We start from the raw sequence: 24,294 nt of genomic DNA, 5'->3' as shown, positions 1-24,294 counted from the left end.
CCTTGGTTGATGACTGGTAAGTATGCTTGTTGCCTAGCAAAATTCAGAAGTCCAAGGAAAAAGCCATAATGACCTTATTGATTTATATTTTGAAGCTTTTATTACCATAATGTGGTGTGCTACAAATTGGATATTTTAACAGAAAGCTTACAATAGCATGGAATTTTCTACTACCTTAGCTGTTGACACATACCAAACAATCTTATCAATTTCTGTATTTGTAATGACAACAAAATGTTATGTTACACAATACGTTAGTGCTTATAAAACACTGGGTACGTGAGATATTTTAAATTTGAAAGATTAGCCCATGATGAGTGAGATTTAAATAAGGGTAACCACATTTTAAAGAATCCCAATGTGAAATTAAATTATTTGTTAATGCTACACAAATTTGATAGTCTTCAAAAATCTTTCTTTACTGTAAGTAATCATTTTAAGTAAAAAAAATTAAAGAAATAGGATTATCAATAATAATATTTCTGAAAGTTTATAACCATTGATTCACATCCAACAAAATCATTGCGGAGAAGCCCATACCTTAATCTAGACAGCATAATAAATAAAAAATGTCCTAAAAATCTGTATATCAATTTTTGGACTAGCAAATAATCTGAAATACATTTCTAGAAACAAGAAACTCTTTTAGCTATTCCTCTCACACTGGCTAAAATGCTTAGATCACAGGATGGGCACGGTGGCTCTCGCTTGTAATCCTGACACTTTGGGAGGCGGAGGCAGGGGGACTGTCAGAGCCCAGTAGTTTGAGACCAGTCTGGGCAACATGATGAAACCCCATCTCTACAAAAAAATACAAGAATTGGCCTGGTGCAGTGGTGTGCACCTGTGGTCCCAGCTACCTGGGTGACAGTGAGACCCTGTCTCAAAACAAACAAACAAACAAACAAAAAAACCTCGGATCTTTTCTTTACTCTTTCTTTCGTCTTTCTTTTTTTCTCTTCTCTTCTCTTCTCTTCTCTTTCTTTCTTTCTTTCTTTCTCTCTCTCTCTTTCTTTCTTCCTTTCTTTCTTTCCCTCCCTCCCTCCCTCCCTCCCTCCCTCCCTCCCTCCCTCCTTCCTTCCTTCCTTCCTTTTCTTTCTTTCTTTCTTTCTTTCTTCCCTCCCTCCCTCCCTTCTTCCCCCCTCCCTCCCTTCTTTCTTTCTTTCTTTCTTTTTGTTTTTGTTTTGTTTTGTTTTCTTTTTGTTTTGTTTTGAGATAGGGTCTTGCTCTGTCACCCAGGCTTGAGTGCAGTGGTGCAATCATGGCTCACTGCAGCCTCAACCTCCTGGGCTCAAGTGATTCTCCCAAGTAGCTGGGACCACAGGCATGCACCACCATACTTGACTATTTTTCTTTTTAATTTTTTTAGAGACGGGGATTTGAGACCCATACTGGTCTCGAATGCCTGGGCTCAAGCAATCCTCCTGCCTCACCCTCCCAAAGTGCTGGGATTATAGTCATGAGCCACTGTGCCCAACCTCTCAGATCTTTTCTACAACAAATATTCCAGGTAGAAATTTGGTCTTTTGATTCTTTACTATTTTTCCCACTTTATGTCTCTCTTCATAATGTGAATATAGTGAAAAAAGCACTATTAAATGAAAAGGGCACTTTTTATTAAATCATTTCTTTAATTATTTTTAAAAAGCGAGAAAAATCTCTGCCAGATTATATTTAATACAAAGCTAAAACAGCATGTTAGTAAACTAAACATTGCCACTACCACTGATATTAAATGATGTGCTGAAACACTTCAGTGACTTCTTAGACATCGTAAAATAAGTCTACTTTCTTCAATGAAAAAAATAATGTCGGCTGAACATAACTTATAACAAAGTCTATATTTGCTGACTAATATATACCTTAGCTCACCATGCCATTTCAATCTGCTGTTTTGCAAACATAAACACAATGTGAACTACAGTTATAATTTTTAGCAGTTTAAGTTGGACACTTTGTTGTGGGAATACATATAAAATTAACAGAAATAAAAATTAATGAATATAAAAATTCATCCATCATTTTAATTCCTCAACAAATCAAATTGTTTCCAATTTTTAGGACACCTTACACTTTGTGCATGCACAGACTTAGACTTTGCCTGACAGTATAGATAAAATATTGTCTTCTGCTTTTCTTACTTATCATTATTTCACAAACATTGTACATATTGCCAAAAGGTCTTCATAACTATCATGAAAATAAATTAATTGAATGAGTTACCATAACTTAATGGATCATTTCCTCACTCTTAGGTTACCTTTCTCTCTCTCCTCCCCAACCCCTCTTTTTTGGGACTACTATCAACCACAAATATTTTCATTTATATAGTTTTCACCTTATTTTTAATGTTTCTCTCTTCAGATAAATTCTCTGAAGTAGAGACTTATGAATGCTTTTATGGCTCTTGTATTTCCGAAGTGCTTTCTAAATATCACTGCCATTAATAGCAATGTGTGTGCCTACAATTTGTACTGCAACCTTCACCAGCACTTAGGTATTAGTATTTTTTATTGGAGAAATGAGTACCGATTTCAAGGGATGAAATCTCTGTGATTTCATACTAATGAAATCTCATTAGCATTTTTTAATCTGCCTCTTTGTTACTATTGTTGTTAAATGCTTTAAACCATTTGTTAATTATATTTCCTAGTATGTGGATTTTCTCTGGAGATGTGTCTTCGTGTTTATCTCAAGAAATTACATGTACTTCTGCTATACTCTATCCAGAAAATAATGTAAATATTTTTTCCAGTATAAACTGTTTTACTTTGGGCTTTTTTTTAATAGCAGATAAGTTTAATACTTTTACATCATTAAATATATTAAGTATTTTTCAATGTGATTATTTCTTGTTCTCATATCAAAGTTCATATAGTTATTCTACTAAACGTCTGGCAAAATGTAAATTTCCTCATTATTAAAAAAAATTATCCACGTAATCTATCTGGTATTTTGGCGTATGTTGTGAGATGTGAGTCTAAATCACTTCTTTTTCAAATTTCCTAATATCACAACCATTTCCTAAATAGTCTTTCCCTTTCTCATTGTCTTATAATGTTTTCTTCTTATATATAAAGTTTTCATATATAACATGTTGGGATTTTCTATGCATTCCTAGATAGGGCACATTAGAAATGCCTGGGCACCCTAGAAATGCCAGTTGAAGATTTTGTTTTGGTTTTACTCTTATATTTAGAAATTAATGTTGAAACCATTAATTTCCAGACCTTTATATCCAGAAACATAATCTGCCTCTTCACTAATTAAATCTTCCTTTATAACTCACGAGAAATAACATTTTAAAGATATGTCCAGTGTTATATAATTAAGGGGCAGAATAAGACCATGCAAAAGGTAGAGGCTATGTGGTAGGACATGTATATATATCTAGGCTCAACTCCTGTGTGATCTTGTGCCAGATGCTTAGCCTCTCTGAGCCTCAGTTGTTTCCTTTGTAAATTGGAGGTAGTACTACTTACTTTCAGAATTGCTGTAAGGAGTATGGATAATGTCTATAAAGCTATTGGAGTATAGCCTGTATCCAATAAATGTTAGCTATGATCATAATTTTTAATTTAACATGTGCCTAGTACTTGATATTTTACAATGTTTTTTTCATGTGTGTTAACTCACTTGCTCTGTTTGATCTTTGTAATACTCTGTGAGATAATGATGTTATTCACTACTAGTATTAAGACCCAAAACATAAATACATCTCTTCTTTTGAGTCAAAAGCACAAGATCATTTCATACCATAATGATATATGTAAATGTATTTGTAGACCACCTACATCACACAACAACTTTGTCCCTGAATATTTTATAAATTTTTCTGCTATAATAATTGTAATCATCTTTTCATCATATTGTCTAATTAGTTGTGCTTGCTTAATGGAATGCTATTGATTTTACTATATTTATTTCATGTTCAACAGCTATTGAGTTCCTTATTACCTCTTAAAAATATGTTTAAATCATTTAGTTGTTTGAGTTGCTACACTGCCAAAGTCAATTCTTTGTTACAGAATCATATATTAATAACATTAACTAATTGGAAAGTAAAAAACCAAGACCAGTTATCTGTCATGATATTAAGACATATTAAAATCTTCTTGTTTAAGAAACATAAATTTTAAAAAGATTATTTAACTATTGCTAGTCAGTTTCCTTTAGACTATAGATTACATTACCTGAAGAATTTTTCATATCAGTCCTTCAAACCTCCTTTTATCTTGTCTGACAGAAGGGCTGACATTACAATGCGGCAAAAAAAAAAAAAAAAAAAATCAAAAAGAAAGCATAGGCTGGATGCGGTGGCTCATGCCTGTAATCTCAGCACTTTGGGAGGCTGAGGTGGTGGATCACCTGAGGTCAGGAGTTTGAGATCAGCCTGACCAATATGGTGAAACGCCGTCTATACTAAAAATACAAAAAAACCAAAAAAATACAAAAAATAAAATAAAATAAAATAATTAGCTGGGTGTAGTGCCATGCACCTGCAGTCCCAGCTACTCTGGAGGCTGAGACAGGAGAATCACTTGAACTTGGGAGGAGGGGGTTGCAGTGAGCCAAGTTCACGCCACTGCACTCCAGCCTGGGTGACAGAGCGAGACTCCATCTCAAAAAAAACCTTAAAAATACAATAAATAAAGCATAGATTGTTTTGTTTCATGTTGGGCTTTAAATACTGGAGAAGAGAGACTGGAGGAATTACTAGGAAAGAGCCATTAGACTGTACACACTTGCACATTTGGGAGAGACTTGCTGCCTTCACATTTCTTTTTAATCCCTGGCTGCCTAAACTCCTTCTCATCATAATCTAGACTCTCCATTCCTTAATAATGCCTTTTAAAATGCTTTCTCCCAGAACATCATTTCAATTATGAAAGGATACTTTTGAAACTGGATTTATTCTTTGTCTTCCCTCATCTATTCCCAGAGTACTAGGTGTTTACTTGGAAAAGTATTAATAATGTAATGTGATCTTTAAATTAAATTAAGTAATTAACACAATCAAATAATCCACTGCAAAAAAGTATTCTAAATAAAGGAATCTACTGAGTCACCTGAAAAATATTTCATTTTTGGGTAAATGTTCTTTGTATTTGGTTGATGGGAAAATATATATAGCTAGCATTAAAGGTAAAAATAAAAATGACACAAGTAGTTTTGCTGTAGAACCAGACAATTGACTTCGGTTATGATTTCAGTACTCACGGGTAAAATGACTAGAAGTGGATGGATTGACACTGTCTCCACTGTCAGCACTTTCACTGCTGGAAACTTCATCATCTGATTCCCTCACAGAGGAGCAGGGTGAGGAGCCGTCAACTTCTTCAAACTTCCTCTTTAAAATTCCACTCATAGCTGCAGCGCTGTCACATGTACCTGTAACAGGAATGAGAGCAACAGAGCATTGAAATATTTGACCGCTGAATGTGTAGCCAAGGTCTCCAGAGTCATTTTTATGTGGCTTTTTATACATGAGCTGAGCTATAGCTTTCCCTTGAAAGGATCTTTAGCAGATTTTTTTTTCTATTTTCAAATTAATGAAAATAAGATTAAATTAAATATGAGTATTTAACCATTTGATTGCCAAAAGGTTTTTATATTTTGAGACATAGTTCGTTTTAATGTAATATCATTATTCCTTTTTATTGGCAAATTGAGGAAATCCACCTGAGTCCAAGAAAATCTGTAAAGAAAAATAATGCCAATGTCTCCTGAAGTCCTTGATTACAACATTATATGAAATTCAGCTGGAACACAAAAAAGCATGCATGACCTTTGTACTCAAGTTCTAAAATTCAAAAAACCTAATTAGCTGAGCACAATGAAGCATATAAAAACAGTTCTAAATTTTAGGTAGTTTCCATTTCAGTATTGCAATGGGTGACATGCATCCCTATGCTACCTGCTTGCTGAAGCCCTTGCCACTTTTTCAGAAATTTCCTAAGGCTATTTACCTGGGAGATAGCAATAATTGGATTGAAAGGTCTATGGGTAGAGAATGGATATGGTTTCTTCTAAATAATTTATCTTGGGTCAATAGACTTTCCCCCTTCCCTGGGCTGACTTTTCTCCACCTTCTCCATTTTACCGTGAACTGGCACAGTCAAGTAAGGAGCACAAACTTTCTTTGCAGAAGTAAAGATATTTTAGGTTATAAACATTTTATAAATTATCTTAGATATATGTATATGATCTTACATTGCTAAATTACACTAACTTAACTGAAAGTAGAGTATTTAACTGAAAGGTTAAATATCCATTATCCAAAATGGTTGGGATACGAAGTGTTCTGAATTTTGAATTTTTTTTGGATTTTGAAATATTTGCATCTACATAATGAGGTACCTTGGGGATGGTACCCAAGTCTAATGACAAAATTCATTTATGTATATCTTATTCATATAACCTGAAGGCAATTTCCTACAGTATCTTTGATAATTTTGTGAACAAAACAAAGTTTTGACTCTGTTTTGACTGTGACCCATCAGATAAGGTCAGGTATGAAAATTTTCACTTGTGGCATCATGTAGGTGCTCAAAAAGTTCTGAATTTTAGAGCATTTTAGATTTCAGATTTTCAGATTAGGGATGCCCAACCTTTATTAATAAGGCAATTCCATGCATTCTGTATTCCACTTACTTTGTTTCAGTTGATTCTAACTCATATCTGAGGTATTGAAGACATTGTCTCCTTTTTCTGCCAGAGTATAGTCAGTCCTATAAATCAGGGGGAAGCAAGACCCTTAACACTATTCTGAGACCCCCCTTAGTTACATTATCTCTGTACTGCTCTTGGAAATCTCTGAAATCACTTCTTTTCTGTGCAGATCACAGAGCAAGCAGCGTGTTCAGATTCCCTGAGCTGGGCCAACTCTCCAAGGAAGGTCTAAGTCCAGTATTTTGCAAAGTGTGCTACCTGAATGAGCAGCAGTAGCATTACCTGGGAGTGAGATGGTTAGAAATGCAAATTCTCAGCTCCCATCCCAGGTCTACAAATCAGAAATTCCCAGGAAGCAGGGCCCAGCACTCTTTACTTTATGAAGCCCCAAATTGGGTGATTTTGCAGCACACTCAAAATTGAGGATCACTTGTGTAATTTAGTATGCTTTTCAGCCTCTTCATTCATAAACATGGCTCTTTCTTGGATGTGGCCACACACCAGCCCTAGATAGTCACATAAACCAGCACTGAATTCCTAGTCAAAAATCTCTTCTTTGACCTTTCCTGGTGTAATTCCTAGTAAAATTTAGGAATTTTATTAGTCTGTTCTCATGCTGCTATGAAGAAACATCCAAGACTGGGTAATTAATAAAGAAAAGAGGTTTAATTGACTCACAGTTACGCATGGCTGGGGAGGCCTCAAGAAACTTACAATCATGGCAGAAGGGGAAGCAAACACATTCTTCTTCACATGGCGGAAGAGACAAATTCCAAGAAAAAGGGAAAAAGCCCCTTATAAAACCATTAGAGAACTTATGAGAACTCACTGTCAGGAGAACAGCATGAGGGTAACTGCCCCCATGATTCAATTACCCCCCATCACATCCCTCCCATGACATGTGGGGATTATGGAACTATAATTCAAGATGAGATTTGGGTGGGGATACAGCCAAACAATCATTCTGCCTGTGACCCCTCACGAATCTCATGTCCTCACATTTCAAAACACAATCATGGCTTTCCAATGGCCCCCTAAAGTCTTAGCTCATTCCAGCATTAACCCAAAAGTCGAAGTCCAACATCTCATCTGAGGCAAGGCAAGTTCCTTCTGCTTATGAGCCTGTAAAATACAATGGGGCTACAGGCTTTGGGTAAATACACCTGTTCCAAACGGGAGAAATTGGCCAAAACAAAGGGGCTACAGGCCCATGCAAGTCTGAAATCCAACAAGGCAGTACTTAAATCTTAAAGTCCAAAATACAATAGGGTAGACATTAAGCCTTAAAGTTCCAAAACGATCTCATTTGACTCAATGTCTCACATCCAGGGCATGCTGATGCAAGAGGTGGTCTCCCACAGCCTTGGGCAGCTCTGCCCCTGTGGCTTTGCAGGGTACAGCTCCCCTCCTGGCTGCTTTTATGGGCTGACATTGAGTGTCTGTGGCTTTAAAAGGTGCATGGTGCAAGCTGTCAGTGGATCTTCCATTTTGGGTTCTGGAGGACAGCAGCCCTATTCTCACAGTTCCACTAAGCAGTGCCCCAGTGGGGACTGTGTGTGGGGGCTCCAACCCCAAACTTCCCTTCTGCACTGCCCTAACAGAGGGTATTCATGAGAGCTTTGCCCCAGCAACAGACTTCTGCCTGGACATAGAGGCATTTCCATACATCCTGTGAACCCTAGGCAGAGGTTCCCAAGCCTCAATTCTTGACTTCTGGGCACCCACAGGCTCAACACCATGAGGAAACCACCACAGCTTTGGGCTTGCACCCTCTAAAATAATGGCCTGAGCTGTACCTTGGCCGCTTTTAGCCAAGGCTGGAACTGAAGCAGCTGGGACACAGGGGACCATGTTCCCAGGCTGCACAGAACAGGGGGTCCCTGGGCCCACCTCAGGAAACCATTTTTTCCTCCTAGGCCTCTGGGCTTGTGATGGGAGGAGCTTCCCTCAAGGTCTCTGACATGCCCTGAAGACATTCTCCCCATTGTCTTGGTGATTAACATTCAGCTGCTCATTACTTATGCAGATTTCTGCACTGGGCTTGAATTTCTCCCCAGTAAATGGGTTTTTCTTTTCCATCACATCATCAGGCTTCAAATTTTCCAAACTTTATGCTCTGCTTCCTTTTGAATGCTTTGCCACTCAGAAATTTCTTCTGCCAGATATCCTAAATCATCTCTCTCAAGTTCAAAGTTCCACAGATCTCTGGGGCAGTGACAAAATGCTGCCAGTCTCTTTGCATAGCAAGAGTGACCTTTACTCCAGTTCCCAACAAGTTCCCCTTCTCCATCAGAATCCTCCTAAGGCTGGGCTTCATTGTCCATATCAGTATCAGCATTTTGGTCAAAGTGTTCAACAAGTCTCTAGGAAGTTCCAAACTTGCCCATATCTTCCTGTCTTTGAGATCTCCAGGTCGCTAGGAAGGTCTAAACTTCCTCACATTTTCCTATCTTCTTCTGAGCCCTCCAAACTGTTGCAACCTCTGCCTGTTACCCAGCTCCAAAGTCACTTCCAGTTTCAGTATCTTTATAGCAGCAACCCACTCTTTGTGGTACCAATTTATTGTACTAGTGCAGTCTCATGCTGCTATAAAGAAATACCTGAAACTAGGTAATTTATAAAGAAAAGAGGTTTAATTGACTCACAGTTCCACATTGCTGGGTAGGCCTCAGGAAACTTACAATTATGGCAGAAGGGGAAGCAAACATGTCCTTCTTCACATGGCTGCAGAAGAGAAAAGTGCCAAATAAAGGAGGAAAAGCCCCTTATAAAACCATCAGATCTCATGAGAACTCACTATCACAAGAACAGTTTGAAGGTAACTGCCTCCATGATTCAATTACCTCCCACCTGGTCCCTCCCATGACATGTGGGGATTATGGGAACTACAATACAAGATGAGATTTGGGTGTGAACACAGCCAAACCACATCAGTGTTGGATGTTTCATAAGTATTTATTACTAATTTCAACTTACTTCATTCATCTAAGCATACATTTAGTAACTATTGTATATGTGTTTGACTTCTTGAGTGGAATAGGGGATACAAAAGAAAGTTAGATGGTTACCTGCCCTCAAGAAGCAAACATTCACTATGCTGGGCTCCATCAAATTAAGAATACTCCCAAATTCATGTTCTACTCAATTGCTTTATTAATCCATGTCTTTATGCATAAATGTTATATTAACAACGGAGATAACTGACAGCAATAGGACGATACATCATTGTCCACTCTTTTGAAAATAAGATCTCTATTTCTACTCAGATTTTACCACTATTCAGATTAGCATATTATTTTCTCCATCTTAAAGAGTGTGAAATGCATAAAATGTTCATGCATATCTGAGTAGGGCGAAGAGAAAAAAAGATATTTTAAGTAAAGTCTTGAAATAAAAGTAGGACAGGATATAAATTTTAAAATGGTTCACTTCAAACAAGATGCAAAGTAATTCATAAGGGAGAGACTCCAAGACACAAAGTAATACAAGATGGAAACCTATGGTTAAAAAGTACATTTTTATAATAAGATATTGCAATGGGAGCAGTTAGAAACCATGTTCTTCTTCCCCCCACACTCCCCCAGCTTCTTTAGGAAAGGTAGACTTCTCCAGAATCAAGGACACTTAATTGGGCTACAGGGATGCATGTCACAACATTACAAAAGGTGGTACTTGGTACTCTTCTTTTCCTTTCTCACCTCCTCAAGAATGAGAAAGAAAATTTTTGAAGAGATAATAAGATAATTAAGAAGTCTCTTTTTTCCTTTTAGTTAAATTTGGGGATGTCAAGAGCTGAAGAAATGGAGTTATAGGTTCATGCAAGTTCTGTCTAGGTCTTTAAAATTGAAAGAGACGGAACTACAGTCAGGTCAAAGGAAGTAAGGAACTGTTTGCTAAGAGTGTGATCAGTATTTAAGCTAACAATTAAACATTCATATAATTACTGGGAGTCATATTCTTAACATATACCTATACCCATGAAACACTTGTTAAGTACAAAATTGCTTTGTATAGCAATGAAGTATAATACCCATCCAATTTCATTGCCTTTAAAAAATATTCCCTATGTGAATATAACAAAATGTCACAACAAAATTTGAAGGCCAAATGGTCCATTGTTTACCAGTATGTAACCCTTAATCTAGACTTAATAGAGGAGTGTTAAAGGGAGATGTGGTTTTCTTCTTTATCACCTACATTATCTTTCTAGGGAAGCAAAGAATATAAGGATTTAGTGAGAAGGCCCTATTAATAAAGTGTTGTATACCCGATTTGTTTATACTGTGTTGGAGGATTGCAATGTATGACTGACTAGATACAGAGCCAGGTGAGGATAATTAATACCTATCCCTTAGCTGCTGTACTCCTTAAATACCTACGTATTATATTTTTGTTCTTAAAGATGAGGCCAAATTAAACTTGGTAGTATACAGCAAATGAAAATGTGCCAAACATTATAAATTGGCTTTATTTAATTTATTTATTTTTATTTGTAGTTTTTAGAGACAGGGTCTCTGTTGCCTAGTCTGGAGTGCAGTGGCATGATCATGGCTCACTGTAGCCTCAACCTCCTGAGCTCAAGGAATCCTCCCACCTCTGCCTCACCAGTAGCTGAAACTACAAGCATTCACCACCACCATGCCCAACTAAGTTTTCAAAAAATTTTTTGTAGAGATAGGGCCTTCCTATGTTGCCCAGGCTGGTCTCCAACCCCTGGCCTCAAGCAACTCTCTCACCTCGACCCCCCAGAGTGCTGGGATTACAGCCATCAGCCACCACGCCTGGCCCTAAAGTTGGCTTTTATAGCACCAAAGCCCGAAGAACAGAGATAAAGTTGGACAGGCATTAATCTATTCTAAATATGAAGAGCTGAAAGTCTAAGCATAGAAAACAGCCATTTTATCACAACTATTGTTGTCCAATTCATGAAGCACATGCTAGTCAACGGCACCACCATTTCTCACTTAGACTAGGCCAAGGGCCTCCCAATTATTCTCTCGCATCCACTGCTGCTAGCTTTCAATGCGTTTTCAAGGTTGCAGGCAGAATGATAAATTTAAAATGCAAATCTGATCACATCAGTCTATGACTTAAAACTCTTAAGTAGCTTCAGATTGCCTTAGGATAAAGTTCAAAATCCTCAAGATGGCTTATAAAGTCCTTAACAATCTAGCTTGTCTAACCTCTTCATCCTCATTTGAGCCACTGGCCTTGTCATTGATATTTCAGCTCTAATAATCTTGCAGTTACTCCAACTTGCAATTTCTCTCTGGTCTTTAGGACATTTGATATACCGTTCCTTCTGATCTACTTTTTAATTTATTTTCATAGCATTTACCACCTTCTAAATCCGTATTATTTATTTATGTATTTCTATGCTTATTACTTGCTGTTTTCATCTCCTAATAAAAAAATACAAGAGCGGGGATCTTTGTTTTCTTTACAAATGTTTCAAGTGCCTAGAACAATGCCTTGTATATAATAGGTGCCTCAATACATATTTGTTCAGTGAATTAATATAAGCCTTTAATTTCCATACTTTAATATCCGTTTTTTCTGCTAGACTGAAAGCTCCATGAAGTCAGAAATCCTATTCATCTCATATACCACTCTAACTCCCCTAACAACATATTTGGTTGAATGAGAATGAAAATGAGAGATGAAACTGAGCCCAAAGCATCATACAATTTTTTTTTTTGCTCGCAAGCAACACAAAAGCCAATTATAGACTAACTTAAGCAAAAGACTTCTGTTGGGAAAACACTGGACTAGTTCATGCAATCTATGATACAGCTTGAAACCAAAACTCAGGAAACAGGAACTGGGGCAGCTTCTGGGATTATGGCTATAAAAATTCCCTCTCTGGAGCTCTGCAATTACCAGGTTTAAGCTCCGGCAACTTCCCTCTGTTTCACAGTTCAACTGTAATGTTCCAAAGACTGAGCAACTTTTTGACCTATCTTGGGTCAGGTGTCTGCCCCTTGATCATTCAACTACATGGCCATTAGGCAGAGAGGGAGACGTTGTGAACAGGGGGCCACCGGCTGGGTACTACTCCAGAGACTCAATCGCATTTCAAAGCCAGTATCATTTCCTCATCTGTCACAGATTTATCTTTTTTGTGCATTTATCAGTATAATCCATGAATTCACGTCTTGGCCACATTCTCAGTAAGGGATTCCCCTTTCCCTGCACCCACACCTCCCTGTCTATTGCAAAATTTAAATAAGAACTACTTTATTTTAAAACATTAAATAAGCATGTTATGATCTCAGAAATCTGTTATTCTTCACTAACATATACTATTTATTTAGTATTTATATTAGATATGACCATTGCTCAGAAGCTTGTTAGCACATTTATGAAAAAGTAGCAGAAAAGTGTAAATGTTTCCATCGCTCTCTGCAAGAAAAAACTAATAAAGAAACAACACTAGATTTTCTGTGATTATAAGTACAGTTGTTTCATTTGATATATTTCTGTCCTATTGGGAAGGCAAAGTTAATGGTGAGTTCAAAGGGACAAATATCAGAAGCCAGAAGCATATTAGGGGGAGGGTTTGACTAAAAATGTCAAATCAAGAGGATGGATAAAAACATACATCTTAATGCCTATGGAAGAATGGCTGAAATGAACCTTTGGGTATATCTTGAAATCTTGTTTATTTTACTCTATTTTGACAGTCTAAAAATTCCATGGCCTTCACAGATAACTCATTGAGTTCTTACTATCCCACTGATATTCATCTAGTGTTTAATCCTTTTTACTTCTTATATTTTGCCCCTATTTCCTGTTCTGTTATCTATCATAAGGAAATGACCACAGAAAATATGTCTTAAGAACACCATAAATCCCCATGTCTGAGGAGCAAGTAACACGATTTGCAGAAGAACCTCTTAGGGTTGTCAGATTTAGCAAATAAAAATATGGTTCAGCCAGTTAAATTTAAATTTCAGATTAAAAAAATTGACATTTGGGACATACTTACACTAAAATTTATCTGAAATTCAACCTTAATTGAGAAATCTACTTTTTTGTTGTTTTTTGTTAATCTGACAACCTTCATTCATTCTCTTGGTGAGAAAGTAAATGACTGTGCAATCAACTAAAACATCTAAATAGGAAAATCCACCTGGATTAGAACCACGTACATGAAAATTCCTGCCCTTGAAACCCAGTAAATAAAACATGTAAAGTCATTTGGGTGAATCATGAATTTACCAAAGGTGAATCATGAATTTATCAAACAATCTGAAAAAGTTTGAGTGCTGAGTGATGGTTAATAGATTAAGCACAGGCTTGCCTACCACTGATGTAGGAAGAAATGAACTTGACAGGAAGTAACTCTGGCATGGCAATAATTTTCTTATATGGTAATGAGATGTTCGCTTTAATGAGATGTTATTACTTTCCTGGCTGGAAAATGAAAGGAAGGTGAGCTGTGAGTCCTGGGTTCATTTGATCCGTAGGATCCTTATTCCATTACACTATGTAGTGCATGAGCCTTAGGGGGTATTCTATCAGGAACAATAGGAGGCATCAAGAGCCCCTCTGTTCACTTTTACTTGGGAGATTCGGTTTATCCTTTGCATTGCTGATTTTGTATTTAAGCAAAGTGAGAGTAACTTTTAACTGCAAGGATCATTAACAAAGATTCTTCCACCTTTGTAATTTGGCAAAGGTGGAAGATTTTAAATCAACAGGCATGTTAAACAACTTGCATTACAAGGTGGCATGAGAGGAGGGATTTTTTGTGATTTGTGAAAGTGCAAAATAATCTACTGTGCATTCTTCCAGTAAATTCTTCCAGCAAGCACAAAACACTAAGAAACTATGATAAAGTTCTATTCCAATGAACTTAATAAGGTAAGGGTGCTTGCTTCAATCAGCAATGGGCTGAGGGCCCAAGAAACACCAGTGTCTGGATTGAGTTGCTTAGGAAAAGAAGCTTTTCTTCTTTAGCTTTACTCAGAAAGGAACGTAATTTTGCTGTTTCTTCTGATTGCTTCACCAAATTCAAATGGTGAAGTGAGAGACATTGTAAACAAGTTGATGATAACACCTGTGAGTGGCTCATCTGTGATAGCGGGTAGGAAAAGCTTAGCTGGCAAAAGTAAGAATATTCACAAAGTCAAATTATTAACCAGATGGTCTACTGGGCCAGATAGAGGATGAAGAGGACAGTGGCTCAATTGATGGTATATAGGTTTTATTACAATATTCAAGAAAAGAGAACTCAGTTTAAAAAAAAACAACAACACATTATGCTATGATACTTTTATAATTTTGAGAAATAGCTTTAGTTAACCAAATGTTCCTAAATACCTGAATAAATGTTTAACTGTTAGTTTAAATTAAATCCTTTTCATTCTCAACTTTTTAAAACCATGATTTTGAGTAATCTATAACGTTTTGTCCTTATACTATTATGTTAATCAAACAGTGAATATAGTCTAAACCAAGCTTGTCCAACCCGAGATCCATAGGCTGTAACGTGGCCCATGACAGCTTTGAATGCGGTCCAACACAAATTTGTAAACTTTCTTAAAACATTATGAGTTTTTTTGTTTTTTGTTTTAGCTCATCATCTATCCTTAGTGATAGTATATTTTATGTGTGGCACAAGACAATTCTTCTTTTCTAATATGGCCCATGAAAGCCAAAAGATTGGACATCCCTGGTCTAAACTCTTTGCTAAATAAACTAATCATCATTTTAAGCAGTTGCCCTTCTAAAAGAAATGACTTCTTTAGTAGGTTTCATAAAATCAGTGCAACTCTGAATTTTTTGCAGGCTTTTGACTCATTCTATAAGCTTTTTGTTATTCAATCTTTAAACAAATTCTCTTCCTTCCTTTTCTTTTTCTTCTTACTCATTGCACTCTCATATTCTTTGCAAAGGAGCCTGTAGAGTTGGGATAGAAGAAGAAAAAGGCCACCTCTTCAAAGCTGAGTACTATGTGACATCATATTTCACTGACATCACCCATAATGGAAATAAATTCCAAGTGTCATTTAGAAGGCCCTCTCTTTGCTACTACCTAGCTCTTTGTTTCAGTCATGTGATCCTAGCCTCAGCTGCTTTCCCTAAGGGTGCTTCAAACCCAGCAGAGAAGTTGTGTCAGAGGGGTTCAAACCAGAGCAACCCCATCTTGAGTGAGAGCTAGACAAATGAAGCTGGGACTTGCTGGGCTGCATTCCCAGAAAGCTAGGTATTCCTAGCCTCTAGGTGTTTACAGTTAAGGGAACAGATTGATAATGTTTACTAAATAGACTCAGACTTGGGAGTGTCCTAATATTCTGATATCTTAAGAACAAAAGCATTCCTAATTTTGCTTTAAAGATAATAATATTGATTCATGAAAAATATAGTAATTAAGAAAATTAATCCTTTATCACAAACCCTTGTAGCAGAGCACATCTCCCCATGATCTTTTTTTCATCCTATTTATACAAGCATTGTACCTAAGGTGGATGCGTTCCTCCTCTTACTTTCGGAAGCCCTACCCTGTCTATGAGGAGCTATTCTTTCACCACTTTACTTTCTTTTGCTTTGCACTGTGGACTCACCCTGAATTCTTTCTTGTGTGAGATCCAAGAACTCTCTCTTGGAGTCTGGATAGGGACCCCTTTCCTGTAACCGTTGTATATGCTTGTGTTTGTTTAATTTGTTCTATTATTTGTTCCCAAGGTTTAGCTTAATGTCATTTATGCCATACTTATTGTTCTTATTACTATTATTTACTAGTGTAAAACATGAAGACCAGGGGAAGTGCAACGCAGGAGACCATTATGTAAAGAGATATGGGAAGAGGAAGAGGACTTAAATAGATCTACTATGTGCCAGTTACTTTACAATCTTTATCTTACTGAATCTTTACAACAATCTTGCCATGTTACCCTCATTTTACAGTTAAAGAAACCAAGTTGCAGAGAGATTAACTACTTTGTCAAAGTTTCTCAGCAAGCCAGGATTAGAAGTCAATACATCTGTATTATGCTTCTTCCCACTGGGGTCTTTTCCAGCAAATCACAGATGGTAACTACAATGCATAATATTTTTAATTTTTAAAAAAGTGCACATGCATGTTGGGGGATGCTCCTTTCAAAGCCATATTGAATGTAATTGTTTGTTGGAAGGCATGACTTTTAGGTCATTCAAACAATTACCCCTGAGTAAGTAAAAAGTGCCTTGAACATTTATCACTTAATACATTCTGAGAATAGTTATGCATTTTTCTAAAAGAAAAAAAAGGATATATATTTCTACAATACTAGAGTCATTTCTGCCTAAACCCGTTTGGCAAGAAATTAGCATATCTGCCGCCAAAACAAGAGGAATCTGGCAATGATTTTACAAGGTAAAATCCCACAAGGTGTTTCCATGGGGCACTACCAATGTGAAAAATGCTGCTGGTGGCTTGCCAATGTGAGAAGCACAAGTTGGCCAAATGTACTTCACTTGTCCAAGTGTCTGCTTAAGCCAAGCATCCTGGGAGCACTCCTGGCTAATAAATATTTTTGTTGGAGAAATAATAATTGTGGGGTTCCCAAATTATGTATGAATTCTTTATGCCAGAATTGTTTGTGACCTTGAATTAAAGGACTGAGTTACTTTATATGCGGTGGATCACAACATTTCTGCAGTTTGATGATTTGCAGTTTGAGAATTTGATTAAGAAATGAACACTTTCCCCAGAAAAAAGTTCACATAGCAGAAATGCATGCCATTTATTATGGACTCCCAGGATAAAAACCTCTGCTCTGGTGATTGTACCATTTCCCCAGCTTTGGTGGGTATCCAGAACTTGGAGAGATGATTCACTGGGAACGCATTATTTCAAAGTATAAAAGAAGTTTATAAATCTGTTGCCAACATTCCTTTTACCGTCAGGGTCACCCACTTCCTAGGACAGGGCTCTTTCCAGCTCCTTCAGTTTCTTCTGGCATTTGTGCCAAAGGACCTACTGCATCTGCTGGAGACATTTCCAAGGGATTTCTTCACTGTTGTCTTGGCTGCTAAATACTACTCAAACAACTACCCAAAACTGGCCTCATCTGCAACTTTGTGGCTTGAGGAATACTTGACAGGAATGGTTCTAGGTTAAGGTACACTTTCCTAGGCAGTACCTGTCTTTCCTAAAAGGTGGTTAGATAGCCTCATTCCATTTATAAGAACTCCAGTTAGCATTTAGTGAGCACCTACCATGGGCCAGATGCTTTGTAACCATTCTCTGTGACCTTCTACCACATTCTACAAGGTAGTTTTAACAAAGGAATATGAAGCTTCAAAAGTCTAGATCACTTGCTCAAGGTTTATGGCTGACCCAGTCCTTCTCTGAAAAATATTCCTTGGCCAGTACCACACTGTGATTAAGTGGCTTCTCTGCATTCACACCACCTGGTGTATGCATTTATCAGTACTTATTAGACTGTATTATAATCCCCATTCAACCCAATGTTTTTCTCAAACTTGATTATAAAACACTTTGTGGAGACTGAATAGGTATTCCAGTGCCTGCTCAGTAAATGCATGGACATAAATTTGGAGTCTGAATACTGGACCAGCTACTAACAAGTGGCATAATTTTAAGTAGGAAGATTATTTCTCTGGGTCTCAGTTGCACTTCTATCAAAAGAAGGGAGCCAGGCACAGTGGCTCATGCCTGTAATCCTAGCACTTTGGGAGGCAGAGGTGGGCGGATTGCCTGAGGTCGGTAGTTCGAGACCAGCCTGGCCAACACGGTGAAACCCCATCTCTACTAAAAATACAAAAATTAGCTGGGCATGGTGATGCATTCTTGTAATACCAGCTACTCGGGAGGCTGAGGCAGGAGATTCACTTGAACCCAGGAGGCAGAGGTTGCAGCGAGCTGAGATAGCGCCACTGTACTCCAGCCTGAGTGAGTGGGGTTGGGAGGAGTGAGCAGGGCATAACTAGTAAAACGTAGGCTCTGATACAACCCCAGTACCTGAGAATAAATGACAAAAGCCGTGACCTCTATGCAAAGACTGATGCCTCTAAATTGTTCATACCCGCTTCCTTCATCCCAATGGCTAAATTGACTTATGTCCTGCTGATAAAGAGAGGGACGGCTATCCATTTACTAATAATTACAAAGAGGTTTTCCATGACTCTCTCTGGCTGGGAGGTACTCAGGAAGCTTTCCATGTTACCTGTACTTGTGTGCCATTGTTATTAGTATTCATACAAGATGGCCAGAACTTGGTTTTGAATGCCTCTTGGCCCTAAACATTGATCATCATTTGGCATTTGGCAAAATAGTATAGTGGAATACACTAGTTTGAAAGTCAAAAGTTCTTCCCTAAGGTTAACTTTTAAGATGGTGTTTTAGTTATCAAAAACAGAGAAAACAACCAAGAACACGATAAGGCTTTTAAAACTGTTGAAATTTGATCAAGTGCCTAGCGTAAGCCTACTTTTCCCTCCGTAACAACAAAAGTACCAAGTGAAGTTAATGAAAAATTTATTTCACATGCTTGCCATTAAGACTAAAGAATAGTACTTAGCCTAATTCCTTGGACAATTTGCAAGACTTACCACATTGAGAAAAAAAAAAAAAAAACCACACATGGATCTAAAAGAATTAAACATTATTATTATTGCATCACTGGAAGATAGCCTTTTTTTTTTCTTCTTAGCACTTAAAAAGTTTCCCTTTGTCCTTTAGAAAGTTTCTGATTGAATAACAAAACAGATGAGGCAATGTAAATCAAAGGCTATTTAAGATAATGATATCCTTTTCCTTTAGAGAAATCATCTGAATAGTGTGAAGGAAAAGGGACTTTAAAAAACATTTTCCTCATAAAGTACACTAAAATAGACATCAGAATAAAATATGGGCAAGCTTTAGAACTATACCCATCCAAGCACTGGGATCCTGCCAAAGATACTGCACAAAAAATAAAGGAGATTTTTAAAATTACAACAAGTAGAAAAAAATACTTTGGACATTCTTCAAAGTAAATCACCACCTTAGGCACAATATAGATTTTTACTATTTAAGGCGGGGATAGGGAACAATAGTTGTTCAGCCTGAAGCTGACTTTGCATTAAGCAGCAATTAGTAAAAAAAAATATATAGTGTAAAATTACCTGGATTTTCAAGTCTCAGTAAATGTTCTACGGAAATGTAAAACTTGTTCCCAATAGAAATAAGTTGCACCATAGTCATACAATCTTTTGAAACTTGGACATTAACTGTTTAGAGCAGATTCACCCTTTAAACAAGTTTCACAAAAGTAGAGTCATGATATTCCTGCAATCTACTCTGAACTGGTTACTAATGTATATTTACCAAAAAGCACTTCTAGGTATGCTACTATTAAAATAATTTTTAAGTAAAAATGTAGATATATTTTTCTAAATTTCTTTTGGAAAACGTTGTGACTATATCAATTGATTCAATATTTCTAAACACCAATATGATATTGAGGAAGTTTAAAATAGCAATTAATTTGTAACAAAGTGATCACTTCATGATTCACACAAATTAGCACCTTTATGTCATTAGGTAGAATTAGATGCTTTATGCTCCATAATAACATTGGCTCAGCAAACATTTCTTGGACACTTTCTATGTGCCAGGCTTCCCTTGTAATTGAAAAACTTATAGTCTATAGATGAGATAGAAACTCTGGATGGAGCAGAGATGAATAACTGCTGCCTTAACTGCATAAAGTCAGAATGGAAAAATAGTAGAGCAGAGGCACAAAGATGGAAATTTGAAAAGCCTTAAAGGATATAAAAAAAAGGGAGCTCAGAAAAGCACATATTGCCACATCATACCTGGGGATTTTGTGGAGACTGTACTTCTAGTTGGAATGATTCAAGGTACATATCTATTAAGCCACATATAGTTTGAACCTTGATGACCAGACTGATTGCCTTCTCTAATTGCCCCATTCAAATTCTAACCATTAACTGCTCGGTATTACCTAGGATAACCTCCAATAAAATCCTGGTAGGTTTCTATTTTTGGAAAACACATCTTTTCCTCATCCATTGAAACCTAAGATGTTCCATGAGGATTTTCTGTAACTGTAAGTTTAAGCTGAACTTGCCTCATCAGCACCAGGGAATCAACTTGTGTGGGTTGAAAAATGTTAATATTAGCTATCATCTATAATATTCCTATTATGTACCAGGTATGTATCATGTCATTCCCCTTTCATAAAAATCCCTTGATACAGAGACTAATATTACCACTTTGCAATGAAGAAGATGAGGCTTACAGGTTTCAAGCACCATGTCAAGGCCACATGGCTTGTAAATGTCAGAGTACATTGTGTAAACAACTCCAGGGTTGGGACTTGAACTTAAGTTCTTAACCATTCCCTTATTCAGCCTCTTCACATTCCATGATATAGCTTGAAATCACACATAATATACAACACAATAAAAGCTTTTTCTATCAAGAAAACAATATACAACATTTTTCTGTTTTTTTTTCTTTGTTCATAAATTGACCTAAATTTATAAGGTTTTATTGTATTAAATAAAGTTACCCAGGTTTGTTAAAGTAAGAATCCTCAGGCCTTTTAATATGCTAGTGTGCAAAAGAGGACCAGAATGAGAAGCTATTCTCCAAATATGTTAGACTAGATCTCATTCTTACAGAGTCTTTTGATACTAGGTTCATGGAACCAACACTCCTTTAGATCAAGTTCTTCACAGTATATGAGAACACCTACTAAAATGGTATTAGCTGCTTTGTGTATCTTAACATATTATATTAGTGAGATTTCAAAGAAATGGTGGTTGATGGTTCAATTGTCTTACTTTGCTTATTTATGATCGGGGAGAGTGTAAGACATGAGCATGAACACATGTGGCTAAATGCATTTCTAAATGAATATGTGGATTCATAAGTTTGCATGTAGATAAAGATTTGAGCAAGCAAAAATTCTTCCCATCTAGCATTGTGGTGAAAGGTGGTGAATTTAATGCCAGGATTTGAAAATGAGATGGACCACAAGTCCCAAAATTGGCAAAAAGTATATGGCACAAATGATTAGTCAAATGCAACCAAAAAATTGGCCTCTGTGTTTTCTTTTGTATACCTGTTAGAGACTACTCATTTTCCCATTTGATATAAAGTAAGTTCAAATTTCTGTTGATAGTTTAATATTACAGATTCTCATTGTACTAACAAAAGAAATTTTTCATTTATTTGGAATTCAAATGATTTTCAACATTCTGAGCACAAGACAAACTAAAGATAAATTTTGCTATTTTTTATGTTCCTATACTATATGTATGTATCTGTCAGGAGTTCAGTACATAGGAGAAAAATGGAGGAAGGTTTCTCTCTTTCTCTGTCCAGGAAAGTCAAAGTGATTTAGAATTGAATGTAAAGCAAAGTTCAAAATTGATTTCTGAATTGCTCTCAAAGGACAATTATTAACTCTGTTAAAAATAATACGTATTAACATTTAAAAAGAGACAATAAAATTATAAAAAGCATATAAAATTATATATAAAAAGTATATAATAGTAAGAGGCTATTTGGTGTTGGAGAACAGTTGGGAATAGTTTTGTCTTTTGCAGTAAGTGAATATAGTGGTTGGACTAATAATTATTATGTCATGAAAAAAACCTAAACTGACTTTCACCTTGCTCTACAAGGCAGTATGATGTGTACTATATTTTTGTTTCATGACAGCTATTGGCATTTTTAAGAACTGGCGTCTATAGTCACAAACTTTAGCTACTTGGAAAATCAGTTTATATCATACAGATTATTTTCCAACTCTACTAGACAAGGTATTACTATAGCATTACTATAGGTCTAATAAGATCTTTAAAATCATTTTACAATTTTATTGTTCTTATAATTTTTGATAAAATTGATGGAATTTTATGTAAATTATAGAATAGGCAATAAAAAGACAATTGTTTTGATTGTTTTCTTTTAAAATATTATATTAAAATAGAGAAATGTGATTGTTTTGAATACTCAATTATTTTGAGCATTTTCCTTCTACATGTTTCAGTAATTTAGTTTTTCTTTTTTTTCTATTTCATAGGCTCCAGAATTTCAGGAGAACAAATATAGCAATAATAAAACCTACACATGTGACTTTGAGAAGACAACAGTTATTTGTAGATTTTAGACTATGTTCCACACTGCTAGACTGAGTAGAACATGTTTGCCCTGAAATCTTTTCCAAGCCTACAATATGGTCTCTAGTTTCAAGTGATGACAAAGACAGACTGGTAATCAAAGAGCAGGAAATTCATTTTTGAAAAATCCTCAAAGATTCCTTTGAAGTCTGATATAACACTATCTCTTTAAGTAGACTAAGTACATATCCCTAAAGATTTGTTTTTAGATTACTCTATTTATTCTTTTACTTCTCAAATTTGATTTGAATTGTATTTACATAAATGCATTTTTTCTATATACATTTAGATATTCAGACCACAGACTTACTGTGTATATGCTGCTGAGATTTGTATGGAAGTAGTATGGCTCAAGCTATTGCAAAAGACTTCAAAGTTTTGAGTGAATCTGCATAGAGACATAAATTATCCAGGATATTCAAAGCCATAAATTAGCTGCAGGACATATATAGCTCTCTCGTGGCTCACAGAATCACAACAATTCTCTTTATTTCACATTTGTCTATTATCACGTTTTCTCCAAGAATCTTCATGGGCTTTCCTTCTTTGCCCACACTGTTTTTATTTCCATATTCAGAACATGCTCTGTGGTGGCAGTTGCATTTACAAAGTTAAAAGTACTGGACTACCTAAATGACTGTTAAACTTGGTTCTTTTCTCCCTCTCTGCCTACAACACACACAGGGATTAGTAGACACAAACTACAGGCGCTACTGAATTAAATATAAAATTAAACATTTTAAGAAAAAATTGTTGAATTAAATATGATTTACCGCTGAAAATATTTTCTTTGGCTGCTTGAAATATATATATATGTGTGTGTGTGTATATACATAATATATGCAATAATATGTATAACATACATATATTGTTACACATATGTGTGTATATATATGTATTGTTTTATACATATATAAAACAATTACATGTATATATTTATTGTTTTATACATATATAAAACAATTATTTATATATATATGTATAAAAGCAAAGCCTATAAATATTGTTTGGACCAGAGGACAGCATATTCTGACCAACAAAAAAAGAAAACAGCTAATTTAAAAAATAACCCTTTTACCTAAAGTCGTCATTGAAAGTTTCAAAAGAGAAACACTTTAGAAGAAAATGTCAGTTTTTGAATTTTTTAAAAGCTCATACAAAACATGAATTCCTTTTCCTAAATTAATCTTAGGATCCTGGATAAATGTCATAATGTCCCCATAGAGTGATAAAGGGTGAGAATCTGGCCCTGAATAACCACTAAGTGAATTTCATAAATATTTGAAATAATTGTCCTTCACTGTTTTAAATAGCTATCCTCCTGTTTTGGTTCCTTCTCAAGCCCCCCTCTATTTTACAATAAAACACATTGTTGCCAAAATACCTCATCTTAATCATTATAATAAAATTAACTCCCTCTTTTCGGGGCAAAGAAAGTAATTAAGTTTAACTAAATATTACTAGCTCTTTGTATGT

General features: G+C 36.0%; 1 protein-coding gene across 8 annotated transcripts in view; it reads right to left on the bottom strand.

Moving 5' to 3' along the window:
* CSRNP3 (cysteine and serine rich nuclear protein 3) overlaps nucleotides 1–24,294 on the bottom strand; it is a 218,758-nt gene that overhangs the window by 86,791 nt on the left and 107,673 nt on the right. For 7 of the 8 annotated variants that reach the window (XM_063647603.1, XM_063647601.1, XM_063647605.1 and 4 more), the window contains one exon: nucleotides 5,221–5,391. In XM_063647603.1, the coding sequence (XP_063503673.1) occupies nucleotides 5,221–5,368 (148 nt within the window). In that variant the 5' untranslated portion in view covers nucleotides 5,369–5,391. Of the gene's footprint in view, nucleotides 1–5,220; nucleotides 5,392–24,294 lie in introns of those variants that run through there. The other variant, XM_063647607.1, reaches the window with a different exon arrangement.

The sequence above is a fragment of the Pongo pygmaeus genome, chromosome 11, assembly GCF_028885625.2.
Source record: "Pongo pygmaeus isolate AG05252 chromosome 11, NHGRI_mPonPyg2-v2.0_pri, whole genome shotgun sequence".
In the NCBI taxonomy this organism is placed as follows: domain Eukaryota; kingdom Metazoa; phylum Chordata; class Mammalia; order Primates; family Hominidae; genus Pongo; species Pongo pygmaeus.
Note: the sequence above shows the minus strand (reverse complement) of the source record. Positions and strands in the feature narration are given on the sequence as shown.